Genomic DNA, 14,017 nt, shown 5'->3' on the forward strand with positions numbered 1-14,017 from the left:
AGGATCTTCCCGACCCAGGGATCAAACCTGGGTCTCCTGCATTGCAGGCAGATTTTTTTTACCATTTTGAGCTACAGGGAAGTACTATAGGATAACCGTTGTCCAAATCCTACTCTTGAGGAGCCAACAAGTAATGAAGCCAAAATAAGTAAGAGGCCATCAAGAGGAAAAAAAAACAGTGGCTTTCAATATATTAGAAGTTAGACCAAAACTCTTTGGTGAGTTAGTTCACTGGTAACAAGTACAGCTGCAGCTCTCTTTAATCATCATACATTTATCCTAAGACTTCTAAAGAACACTAGTTTGAATTTCAGATATTCAAATTAGGCAGTTTTGAGATGTCTCTGCTGGAAAGTGTCAGAGAGAAAACCAAACCTCTTCAGCATACTTTCTCAAGGCCAGAGTTCTTCATAATCCACTCTCCAGGGAGTGACTGCAAAAGAATTTCCTTCAGAGGACTGAATACATTTCTTTGGAAGAAGAGATTTACATTTTAAATGATGTTTTAAAGAAATTTCCATTTAATTACTACAATTTTTTTCAGTTTCCAATTATTACTCTCAGCACAGGCTACTTACCATAATTTCTCAGCAAGTACACTTCTATACATGGCATGAGTTCATTTTTTGTTAAGGCAATTGAAGATAAATGTTAGGAACCGATTGGGGGGAGGGGCGGGGAGGGAAACCCAAAGTATTTTCTGTTGAATGTGCCAGAAGTGGTGAACATGCCTTATTTTGGAATACCTTCTGCACCACAAGCTTAGCTTAGGTATACAGGGCCAGAAAGCTTGATGTATTGTTTGCTCACATGATAGGTTTCTTTTTTCTTTCCTTTCTAGCTATAACAATGTTCCAAGGGCAATTCTTTTCTAAAGAAATCACAAAAGCTTTTCTCTAAGCTTCTGCCTAAAAGTTATTCTTCCTACCAGAATTTGGGGAGAACATTCAAATGAGTCATTTCAGTATAATATAACCAAGTCACAGCATCATGGGAACTAGGTCCTGCCTTCCTATAGGTTCAAACAAATGAAGAAAGTTCAGAAGGAGCTGTTTCTCGCCTCACTTTTGTAGCCTTGGGGCTGACTCAATGATACATGAAATACTTTAAAACTACCTTGTGTGCTGTGCTTAGTCGCTCAGTTGTGTCTGTCTCTTTGTGACCCCATGGACTGTAGCCCATCAGGCTCCTCTGTCCATAGGGATTCTCCAGGCAAGGATACTGAAGTGGGTTGCCATGCCCTTCTCCAGGGGATCTTCCCAACCCAGGGAGAGAACCCAGGTCTCCCACACTGCAAGCGGATTCTTTACCATCTGAGCCACCCAGGGAAGCTTAAAACTACCTTAAGGGGTTTTTTAAGAGAAAGTCAGAAAAGAGAAAAATAAATCAGTTCTGAAACCAAACACAAATAACTTTTTTATTTATGGGGTATCATTTTACATCAATTCCATTAAAACCTAAAACCAGTTTGCTGTACTCAAGTTAGGTGGCATAACAATATTTCAGTTAAGCTGGGAGTCACAGGACTTGCACACATTTATGAAGGTGATGCAAATACTGACGACACGAAGCATTCACAGTTACAGGTTAGCTGCAGTTCACTGACAGTAACCCCAGAGAGAAATGACTTCATGAAAAGAAGCAACCCACATTTTGGTCTCATTTACAGACACCCAACAATTTAGTTGGTCAATGGATTCTATACATTTATTATACAACATGTGAAAGAATAAAAGATAAGGCTTACAGAGGTATTTTAGCAGTTGTAAGAATAAAAACCAAGGGCACAAACTAACTTTTAAAGCTTTCTGTATAAACTTCAAAAGCACTGTTAAGATGGAGACTGAGAGGCAACAGAAGTCTGTTGTTAATCCAGATCCTAGAAGTCTGTCTAATCAGCTTTATAAAAACTTAGTTCAGAGGTCATGCTCCAAATAAGTTGCACGTAACGTTATAGAGGGTGATTACGGCAAATCAAATAATGCAATTTCCGACCTACCGCAATAGTAAACATCTAAAAGTTGGATTCCATTATCACAGAGTATTGCAACGTGGAGGCCAAAACACGACAGAAAGAGAGAAAGGGTGGAGATGTAGGTGATAAGGAAAAACCAGAAAAAGGCACCCTCATTTACTTAGCATTTGCCCATAAATAAGTGCTTGCTGACTGCTCAACTTATGTAACTTAGGGAGATTTTTATGAAAAAATATCTTATTACTTCTGGCTCTTCTTCCCCATAAAAATAACTGCATAAAATCACAGAAACCAAGGGCAAGCACGCTGCAGTCACAAAGATTTATTTTTCAAGGGAATTCAGAGATTATTTGGCCTTTTCTAAATAGGCAAGATCATCCTTTTGGAATACTTACTTCCATGTTACACATCATGAAATACTTTTTGCTTGGGTTTTCCAAAACCTCTGTCATCAAAATGTTCATTGTGTGTTAAAATGTAACATTTTCCCTGTAGCTATCCTCTTATTTGGGGATTAACTGTGCTTACTGTTAAAAAATTCTCCAGTTTCTTACAAGTACCTTTGAAAATAATTTCACTGATGATTTCTATTTGCTTTAAACAAAACTAGAGTTGATCAAATTTAAGAACTGCTGCCTTTCAAGTGTGATTTGTTAACTTCATGGGATCCTTTTGAAAATGAATCAAGTTCTCCACAGACTGGAATCTGCCTATAGCCAATCACCAATGGAGTGAACAGGCACCCGTCGGAACGGAAGCCCTTTCAACATGCTGGTCTCTGGAGCTGTGCTTGCTGTCAACGTCTTCTGTTCTTTTCAGGGATAAATTTGTGCAAACTGGTGTGAATGTGTAAGGTAGAAGGGGAGTCTACAGCTTCTAAACAAGGAATGATTAAGTATGCTTAATCACTACAGAGTTTTTCAAACTTCTGGTTTATTTCACAGCAAACCAAACCTTTCTATTTGGTAGAAAAAGGAAGTGAATTTCATTCTACCAGATCATGATTTTGTATATGCACACACACTGTATATACATACAAAATTCCTGTCTTTGGTGGTTCAGTTAGGGAAAAAAAAATATGAAAATCTGAACACTGTCTGCAAAGAAACTGTGAAATCATGGTCAAACAGTAGCACTGTCTGTGTGCTTTACTCATATAATGCCATTTAAAGGTTCACATTTGACCCAAAAGGTTTTGGGGCCAGGTTTTGAAATAATCTGAACCTCTTCCAACCGTCACATGTTTAGTCATGGATTCTGCTCACAACTATGCATTCACTTGCCCAAATGCACCAGTAGCTTTCACTTGGTTTAAGTCATTTGACTATTGTGTTCTTACAAAACTTTAGGGACTAAATTAAGTCATTCAATAGCACCAGAGAGTTGAGGGAGAAGCATGTTTTTTATACATTTCCTTGAGAAGGATTAAGACAAGAAAAGAAGAAAAAAAAACACCATAAAATACAAATCTAAAAATACCGTCCCATTTACTCCTATTTCCTCACCCACATAAATAAAGGCTATCACCTCTCTGTACATATTACTCAGGTAATGACGAGCGGCCCCTCCAGGAAAGGTCCTACCATGTAATAGAGTTTTTAGCTCAATGCTGGTGGTGTCGTGTCCACTGCCTGCAATGGACATTCTGCCAGGAAAAGCCTAGCATGAAAGAAACAAAAAAAGGAAAACAAAACAAAACACCTCTCACTTACAATATAGTTCTTCCCCCCGACCCCCGCAAAACTAGAAAATCAGACGCCATGAAAGCTTAACTAAAAATTCAAGCCACAACTAAAAGTGCCCTGCAGTTATAAATTGCCAGCAAACCATTAGGTTTTCATGGGGGCGGCAAAATAAATTTTACTTAGAATGGCATAGAAAGCATCAGCAGATCAAACACTGACTAGAAGAATGCAAAAGGGGGGGAAAAAGCACTAAAAAAGTGTACAAGGGTTTAAAACCAATGGGAAAAAAAGGTGCAATTGTAATTTGTTCATCTGTACCTATGTTCAAACTATGACAGCTTTAACATTAGAAAATCAAAACCTATATCCTGCATGGTGGAAATGATTTGTGGCATGGTATGGGTCTGTATGTTCAATTATTCTAACTTTCATCATTTCAAAATGCTAATATTTAAGTAAACCACATCAGATTTGGCATAACGCCTCTGAAAAGTTACAACTCCCACCTCCTTCCAAAGTTGGCCTCTTAAATAATAAGGTTAATTCTGGCAACATTTGCATATGGTAACAGCTGTTCTGTCTTGTGTTCTGAAATGCTACATTTTGAGACCAAAGAAAAGTGTAATTGGGTCATTTGAAAAAAGGGACTAGAAATATGCCACAAAAATTATTTTACAATACATTTTTGCAGAAATAATCTCTAGGTGAAGCTTTGTTTTTTTATACACATATACAAAATTTAAACAGCAATATACACATAGTCACAGTGAGGACGTTGGCAAATTCACCAATCTGTAGTGTAAATACAAACTGCAAAGCAGCCTTCCAAGAGAACAATGCTACACAGCAAGCAGAGCTGGCCCATTCAATAGCAAACACCAACACGTCCCTGCCAAAGGGAGACAGTGCAAGAAAAGCAGCATGCGCTTGGATACAAACAGCAATTTATGGCTAATGGTTGACATAACTGTGGTAACAGTGACTCTCTCGCTGCTATGCATAAAGTCCTAGGACATCTGTTTGTCTTTATACCACTCCACAAACTCGTCCAACAAAACTGGCCCTGAAGAGAGAGAGAGAAGAGAGGGAGGGAACAACACAGCTATGAGACTTCTCATGACGAGCTGAGGAGCAAATGTGTGGGCGGCGGAGGGAAAACGACACCCACCCAGTACTTACATGCTCCATCTTCATCGTAGTTGCTGAGGTCAAGGTTAATTGTTCTGCTAAACTCTAGCACATTGCACCACTGGTCTTTATTAATAACTTTATATTTTGATTGCTGGTGGAGGAAAAATAATATGAATTACTGACACAACAAATCAGACCGTTTCAACTGCTGTGACAATCAACTTGATAAAAGCTCACGAAGGTTAACACTGTCCATTTGGGGTGTGTCAGGCACCATTCTAGGAGAAAGGTGAGAGATAGCGAGAGGGGAACTTTGGATGATAATTTTCATTACAAAAATATTATGGGGGCTCAACATAAAACAACAAATGCATCAAAGAAACACAACTTTACATACCTAGAAGTGAAATTTCTAGACGGCAAAAGCCCTTTTATGTAAAAGAGGGATAATGTCCATTTCACAGAGATTTGGTAAGGATTAAGACAGACAAGTTCTATAATTTGTGAAAAGCACTTTATTGAGTGTGTGGCACACAGTAAGTGCTAAATAAAGAGTTGCTCCCATTAACAGGCCCTGACGTGAACATCATGCTTCCTGTCAAGCTGTCAGCTAACAGCACACGCCGCTGTGGGTTTACTCAACGAGACCTTGCTAACTGCTGCAAGCAGTCTCAGGACTAGGAGGTCCAGCCACTGAAGAGTTACTGTTCTAATAATCAAACACTTGAGTCTCATCATAAAAGGTCTAAGAACAGCCATGAAATAGTTTTTCTCTTCCTCCCAGACCAGAAAAAGGCCACATGCATATTTCAAAATACAATATTTCTGTATCAAGATCTAAAAATAAAAACCAGTCCAATAATTCTTAAATCTTTGCCACTAAAATCGGGAACACTGGAAAACAAGTACATAAAAAGCAAAGAGAGTTGAGCCAATGGTTTGGAGGATGCAGACACAAGAAAAGCTCAAATGAAAGGATTACTGGGTCCTTTTAATAGAAAAATGCAAACTGGTGTGAGAGAGAACAAAGCACAGACTACAAGTGCAACTTTCTAAGCAACTAAAAGCAAAACCCAGTCAGTGAAACAGCTGATGGTGCTCCTGGAACTGTGTGAAGTCAAATCTGCTGGCAGCAAGGTCTTTCAGCTACAGAAGGACCTTCACACCGGGCCTTAAATTCTGCCCAGCCTCCTGAGATCAGGAGCCCATTGCTACTCACTTTCCAAATAAAGCTAACATTTCTGAGGGTTGTCAGAGAAACTGGAAGAGATCACTGGTAAATATGGGCTGTCATGTAAACAAGTGCTTCTTATGTTAAAACTAGTTTTCATACCTTTCTTCAGGAATCCCAGTTAGTAATGTTAAAAGCAAATTTTGATAACAGTTCTCAAAGAATCCTGTCAGTTGGAAGTTTTTCTGGACCATTACACCAACAAGTTGCAAGGAAGATTATTTCAAGAGTGAAGGTGGAGTCATGGTAAAGTCCAGGATTTTCTCCAAGATCCAACACCCTCATCCTTTCAAGCAAAAAGCAATTTTTAAAGGGGTTTGGGGACTGGAAGGCAAGAAGGAGGCTATATATGACAACCCAAGTAACTCAGACTTCCATCTCAGGTTCGTCCAGGCCTTAACAGTATTATTACATTGCCATCAGAGCAAGTTCCTAATAACCAGCAGCTCAGAATTTCTCTCATTAATACTTAGAGCAAACAAACGATAACAATGGAGGGAAGTGCTGGGTTATTTCGAACACAAACATGAAGAAAATTTAAACTGCAGGAGATACCAACCGAAGGAATTGGCCACTGAGATTGATCTAGGTCCCCAAGTTGCTTGGAGGTAAGAGTAGGTAAGGACATATTACAGGCTGAATTTAGTGAGAGAGTGGATGGCTGTTCTCTAACCTTCACTTCATAAAAGTGGAACTTCATCTAAAGCCACAAAATAACGTAAATCTTGTTTTACTCTTGTTATAAAAAGTAGGATATCTAAACACAAACAAAACTTTTAAAAGGTGGACGAGAGAGGAAAGGCCAGAGCTGCGCTGTCTGGAGCATTTGCAGGGGGGCCAGGGGGCGTGTGCAGTGTACACAGGGGGACGCTCAGGACTCGGGAATGTGCTCAGTGGCAGTAAGTATGTCGCCACAGTTCCCACAGGCAGAGAAGTGTGACAAGCAGAAAAGTACAGAAAAGGATCAAGTGAAGTATACTTGGTAGTTCTAAGCAAGCAAACACACATTCCACAAAATAACAATTTAGTACCTCTAAGAATTGGTGAAAAACTGGAAAAAGGGGCCAGATTTTTCCTAGTAACAGTCCCAACATGCACTTGGCAGTGTTTATGTCTAGGCTTCGCTGGTCCTTTTCCTGTTTAACAAACAAAAACAAGGATGAGCCAGGTGCCCCCAAATCATCAGTTTCAACAATCCAAATTCCTATTTCACTTCAGCGAGGAATTAGTAAACAGCTCCTGTATCATACACCATAAAAACCCTGAATCAAGACTAAAGTAGTGGGAGGGGAGGTGGTCAGACATAATGGAAGGATTAAACAGTTTTGTACTATAGAATTTTACTGTGAGAAAGATTCATATCAATTGAATGATCATCCTAATCTATGACTATTTCATGGGATATGATTGTTATCTATGATTATTTCTTGGGATAAATAAAAATCCATAATTCAATCACTAGCTGTTTAACATTTATGATTATTATCAACATCATAATTACTGATCCCCAAAACCTATAACTTAACTAAATAAGAGTTTAAAGGTTTCAAATTTCATGCTTAGGAATCAGGCTTCCTTGAAAAAAAATCTTTCTTCCACCAATTTTATTTCACTGGTAAATTTTTTTTTGTACCTAAAAATGATGGAATTCAATGGTGCTCATAATGAACACTGGGGCTCTGGGGAATCTCCCATCCCCCACCCTGGGGGCAAGCAGTATGTCCACCTGCCTACCTGCTACAGTGCTTCTTACCTTAAATTTGCTGCATGTGACATCTCTCAGCAGAACACCCCTAACTAACAGCCAAGTGAAAGACAACATTGCATGGGGAATCCAGAAAAGACATTTACATAAACCTGAATGTAGGCAGATTAAGCTCCTTCTACTTATATTTACAATTAAGAATGTTAATTTCTCACTGATCTTTCTTACAAGATTCCATTTGGGAACTAAAAAGTGGGCAGTTTCTATGTAAAAGGACAGAGGACCTGGGACCTTGAATGGTAACCTTAGACATCAAATGCTAGCTAGCCTCCGCGTGCTATCTTAGTTTTAAAGAAAGTTTGCAAAAGTATCTTTCTACAAAGGGAGAAAGTGCCTGGTTGTTTCATGTGGAGTGCAATCTAAATGTTTACCAGATTAAGGGGGATGCATGACCCCGTGCCGGCCACATATGCAGCCACACATACCTCCTGATAAAACTGCTACCTCAAGGATTCTAACAGTGAAGTGCTCTTGAGAACAAGGAGAATTTCTCGCCCTGACACTGATTTTCAAGGAAAGGACTTAAAGAATACAGCAAACGTAAGCGCCTCACTCAATAGCCAACAATGGAGATGTGCGACGGGTCTGCCTTTCGGCGCCAGTTGTGTGGCACAACGACCATGCCACCACAGGCTGAGTCAGATGGCTCTCAGTTACCCGGTCCTGTCCTGGCCACACAGCTTAAGTCTGAGGAGGGCTCCACAGTTCAGTGCAAGGAGGGGCCTGCCCTCCACAGCCTGTCCTGCCCTCCCCTGGCCACATACATCGCCCTGCTCAGGGGTGCAGGGCTCACTCCGAGGGGAGGACGACAGTGGGAAGGGCGCCCCCGTGGGAGCCCCCGTTCTGCCCCTGAGCCTCATGGTGTGTTGCACTGCATGGCTCATGCTTCTGCAATGCACTATGCAAGGAAACAGAAAACTTCCTCTTGTCCTGTCACGTGGGTGCAGCAGCAGCAGCATACTCCGCTATGGAGCACCCTCCATAGTCTCATGGAGGAAAAGCAGGGACCTGTTGAAAACGCACGCGGCACCATGGGACCAGGCCCCAGCTGAACAACAGCTCAGGCAACGCTGGGCTGAGGGCATGGACACTCTGGAAATGCTCTCCCTTGGAGGAGCCTGTAGTCATTCACTAGACCTAAAGTCGCCAGTCTTGCCCTGATATACACTGTGCCTTCTTCCAACACCATCCACGTCCCCATCACAATGGACATACACTAAGGTGACAGAAAAGAAGATACAGACGACCTGGACAGACTCTTGGTAACAGTGCAACCATCTGACAAACTGGTGATCATGAAGGATTGCAATGCATGTGTTTGGCAGCGATGCCAAAACATGGAGGGAAGGCATCAGACTCACAGGGCCGGAAAGCTGAACAGCACTCACTCACTCCTGCTCTGCCAGGGTGCCAGCCAGCAGCTCGCAATCACTAACACCATCTTCTGCCTAGCAAACAAGAGAGAGATATTATGGAGGCACTCGCGATCTGAACAGTGGCATCTCGCTGATCACCAGTGTTGCCTGTGGGGGGATGTGAGGCTACATTCAAATGACCATGACTGCAAACACTGCGGATTCCTGGGGACAGCACAACTGAGAGATCCCAGAGCAAACGTCTACAAAACAGCAAAGTGGAGACACGCCCAGGGAGTTCTCTGACAGTGATCCTAATGGCATTCTCAAAGGTGTTCCCAACTAAGTGAACTGAATCTCCCAGGATGCTATGAAGCAGCCATCAACACTGAGTGTTTTCTTTTTTTTTTTTAAATCACCTTAACAAATCCAAGGAATATAGCTAAAAACATCTAGAAGCCCTTCGAAGGAAATCCAAATAGTACGCTGTCAACACTGACCCTGTGACTCTGCTTGTGGAGCATCAGGGTGCAAGAGGCAGACTTCGGCATCTCAGGGTCAGAATCTAAGCAGCAAGTCCCTTGAGACAGACTGTCCAGAGCCAACCAGCACCCCCCAAAGGCCCATCAAAGCTCAGGGAAAAGCAGCAGAACTGCTTTCCCTGTCTACCTCTTGACACAAAACGTGCAGGTATGTATTTCACGAACTTTCATTTTTCTAAGACAACAAAACAAACAACTTTCATTGTAAGGAAGGAACCAAGCAGGTTCCACATACACACACCAAAGATCTATTAAACCCCTAAAATACACAACTAGATTCTGCTTTGTGGTTTTCCTTAAACACATATTTTTAGAAGCAGTTACACATGTTATTTGCAGCTGTAAAACCAAAGGATCCTACTCTGAATATTCTAAAAGGCTATGTTTCATATATGGAATGAATGCACTCCTCAAGCTAAAGACTACTAACCACTAATGTAGTGAACAATGAAGTTTTATCAAGCTCTGATTTGACGTTCAAATATGAAAACAAATAGTGCTTTTGTTTATGTAAGACTGTTCAAATACAGGTCTTCCTGTAAGATGTGAAAGTTAAGCGTTTTTTTCTCTTAAATGGCACAAGTGACACGAACTAAAACAAAATAATTAATCAATTGTAAATATGTAAATATAAATATAATATTACAAAAATGATTCTCCAAACATCTAGATGTTCAGATACGCTGTATCACAGACCTCTGTCAGATGACCAGTTTCCAATTTTCACAGTTTTAATAGCTTAAAGACTTGCACTTGAAAAAAGGGGAACGCTGAATTACTAAAATTATAGAGAAGAAAATCTTCAACATTAAAAAAGACATCTATAAGATTTTTCAAGAGAGGCTAGAATATATAAGAAACAATATATAAGTGCCCATGATCACAAACATGTTACATGGTGACAATCAAGAAATTGGTGACAATCTATGTGAAATCAAAAGACTGTCACTGAAGACCTGTAATACAGGTCACAGAATTTTTATTTGAAACCATGGGGATTACATAATAAAAAGAGACAATGCAGTCTTCTTCCTCATCACAGTTCAACAAACATAAGGCAAAACAGAATGCTAAAGAACTTGAATCAATGTGGTTGTTTACAAAGCTGAAAACACAGCAAATCAGTTTTCTGAATGGGAGTTGTTTGTTTTTTTTTTAATTACACATTAGAAACAAGCAAAAAGGTCTTAAAACTCATGAGTGCCCTCTCACTGGGAAAAGTGAAACTAAAACAAGATGCTTAGAGAATTTACCCAGCATAGTTCTCAAATAACAATGTTTGTGAGGCAATTACTTAATTAAGCTCAACTACTGACACTTCCTTTAAAACATAAAGAAAAACAAAAAAGATCTGTCAACTGGCACAGCTTTTCCACAGTCATTTTATTTGGTATAGATTCTATTACTGTACTCTTGGAAGATAAGGTATTATTTGAAACCTAAGGTTTGTTTGTGTTAGTCGCTTAGTCACACCCAACTCTTTGCGACCCCATGGACTGTCTGCCAGGGCCCTCTGTCCATGGAATTCTCCAGGCAAGAATACTAGAGTGGGCTGCCATTTCCTTCTCCAGGGGATCTTCCCGACCCAGGGATTGAACCTGTGTCTCCTGTGTTGCAGGCAGATTCTTTACTGTCTGAGCCACCAGGGGGTTACAAGCACCTAAGTAATGCCAATGAAGAAAAATTCAACCACTATTCCTAATTTTATGGCTAACTTTTATTGAGAACTGAACCAGAAACTGTTTTAAGTGCCTTATACTCAATACTCGTGTAATACGAGAGACTATTATATGCCTATTACGAGAGGCATTATTATAATCTCCAATTTATAAATAAGGAAACTGAGGCACAAGAGTTAAATGACTGTCGATAAGAGCTGGGTCTGAACCAGGAGTCTGATTCCAAACCTGAGCATTTCATCATGTACCCATTTGCCTTCCTCTCAGCTCTTCAGAGTTCAATTCACTTTACAAACAATTGCTGAGCAAATTCAGGCAATAACCAAAGGGTAACCTTAAAGGTAAAGCCAACAAGATGGCCACAGTAACGAACCTGGAATTAAATGACCATATATTCTTCCTACTTTTGTCCTCACCCATGCCCACCTTCTGTTTTCCTCATAATTTACAATAAAAGTATAAGGAAGAAGTAGCGAGGAGTGTGTGTCCGTGTGTGTCTGGTGTGTTGCGGGTTGTGTGGAGAGGGAAATCAGACAAACACATCGGTTAAGAAATAAGAACTGACTCAAGTTGGAAGAGGAAATGAATCAAATGGTCACAGCAGATCTCAGGTTAAAGTTGGACAGAGTTCTCTAGTAACAGGGTGTTGAACCTAAGAGCCAACAAAATTTTCCTCAGCAAATCCTATGAGAAACATCCACAACCATTCCACTAAACGGAAGTGACTTAGACATTAGCTCTAACATGTGACCTCTTAGCACCTTCCTGAAACACCTCAAAAACTAAATAAAACCACTGGCAGTTGGAAAAGTTGGGTGCATCACGGGACAGGCTGTGAGGACTAACTTCTAACAACAGACTAACCATCTCAGGATCCCCTCTCAAGAAGGGGGGGATTCCTACTAGTACCTTCTGCCTCCACAAAACCCTGTGATACAACTTCTTAAAGTTTCACTGCAAGGGCTGAAAATCCAGGACTTGCCCCTAAAGAAACCTCCCCTTTTCTTGCTCACTGCCCTTCTTCTCTCTCACCCTCCAAAACTCCCCTTCTACCCATCCAGAAGCCTCTCTGCCTGAGTCACTCAGAAGGGCTCCACTCAGCTCCCGTCTCCCCACCGAGCCTAGAAACTTCCCTAGTCCTCCCCGTCATTCTCGCCTTCCTGCACCTAGGCTGTGGGATGCACTGCTGGAAGACCTCCTAGAGTGGGTCATCAATTCATGGTGTCAACTCTCAGCCAGGCTGAGATGATGTTGTTCTCAGCGCCTCACTCAGCTCAACATTCACCCTTTCTCAGAACCCCAAGAGGCAACTCCCTCTGTGGCTTTCAGCATAGTACCTTGTCTTCGCCCCAGAGAATATAGAAAAAGCAAATTTAACTGATATTTAATAACCAGCATCAGAACAACCAAAAATACCACTCTATTTAGTCTTTTATCTCATTCTCTTTGCCCCATCTTATTCTCACTAGGTCCTTTTAAAGGAATCAAGCCAAAACTGACTGTTTTACTTATAGGAATCCATACATTTGTTTATATAATAATATGTATATTAGGGGAAAAACACGAAGCATAAAAATATTCAAGACAAAATTCCACTTGCAGAAGGAACTGGCCATTTCAGCCCAAGTCTCTATCCCAGCACCTTCCCGGAACAGGACACCACAGGATGGTGACAGTTTGAGTCAGGAAGGTGGTGTGGCTCAGGGACAGAGCTCAGGCCCTCGTGTTGTCCCCTCCCCTCTGGCCCTCAGTCTCATCATCTGCACAGTGACAAGACTGAACCCAGTGTCCTCAACAGTGTCTTTCAATTCTAAAGTGTCGCGATTCTCTGACATCTGTACGAGTATACATAAGTTCAAATCAAAGTAAACTTAGGAGAAAAATAATAAAACTTTACAATCAAGGGTTATTTTTAATTGGCCACAAGGTTCTAAGGTGAGGGGGAAAACAAGCATAACCTTAGGACTTTAATTTTGGTGGAGAGATGTTAAAAATGGGCATTTTATCTTTTCCTGGTATTGTACTATAGTTTCTTTGCAGGTATATTAAAGGGTGAAGTCAAAGTGTTAAGTTGCTCAGCTGTGTCTGAGTCTTTGTGACCCCATGGATTGTAGCCCACCAGGCTCCTTTGTCCATGGGGATTCTCCAAGCAAGAATACTGGAGTGGGTTGCCATAGCCTCCCCTCCAGGGGATCTTCCCAACCCAAGGATTGTACCAGGGTCTCCTGCACTGCAGGCCGATTCTTTACCATCTGAGCCACCAGGGAAGCCTCAAGAATACTGCAATGCGTTAAAGGATAATTCAGAAAATTTAACAAATGCTACTGTGTGGTCTTTGAGAAAAAGAAATGAGCCCCCAGTGACACTAGCATACTGTGTGGAGTGGTTTCCAGGCTACAGCACAAGAAGGGGGAACCCAAACCCAGCCCAGTGGAACTCCAACTCACTAAACTGGAAAAGACAGTCTGTGGATTTCAAGGAGGCATATAATTTGTGGGGCAAAACACCAGTGAGGTAGAACTGCACAGAGACACCCGGGGACCCACACTGTCTCCCCAGTTGCTGGCTGAGGACTTGTCTGTGCACATGTGAGAGGAAACCGCCTGAGTCTAGGGAAAGAAACACTGCAGAAGAACATGCAGAAATTCCCAGAG

At 41.2% G+C, this 14,017-nt stretch overlaps 1 protein-coding gene across 26 annotated transcripts in view; it reads right to left on the reverse strand.

Moving 5' to 3' along the window:
* Positions 1 to 1,393: 1,393 nt before the first annotated feature.
* DCUN1D4 (defective in cullin neddylation 1 domain containing 4) overlaps positions 1,394 to 14,017 on the reverse strand; it is an 84,291-nt gene continuing 71,667 nt past the window's right edge. For 21 of the 26 annotated variants that reach the window (XM_081590174.1, XM_081590184.1, XM_081590166.1 and 18 more), the window contains 3 exons: positions 7,054 to 7,158; positions 4,840 to 4,942; positions 1,394 to 4,723 (listed from right to left, as the gene is read on the reverse strand). In XM_081590174.1, coding sequence (XP_081446300.1) covers positions 4,668 to 4,723; positions 4,840 to 4,942; positions 7,054 to 7,158 — 264 coding nt within the window. In that variant the 3' untranslated portion in view covers positions 1,394 to 4,667. The remainder of the gene's footprint in view (positions 4,724 to 4,839; positions 4,943 to 7,053; positions 7,159 to 14,017) is intronic. The other 5 variants (XM_081590229.1, XM_081590221.1, XM_081590274.1 and 2 more) reach the window with 1 other exon arrangement.

The sequence above is a fragment of the Giraffa tippelskirchi genome, chromosome 1 (assembly GCF_054371585.1).
Source record: "Giraffa tippelskirchi isolate mGirTip1 chromosome 1, T2T-mGirTip1v1.2.pri, whole genome shotgun sequence".
NCBI lineage: Eukaryota > Metazoa > Chordata > Mammalia > Artiodactyla > Giraffidae > Giraffa > Giraffa tippelskirchi.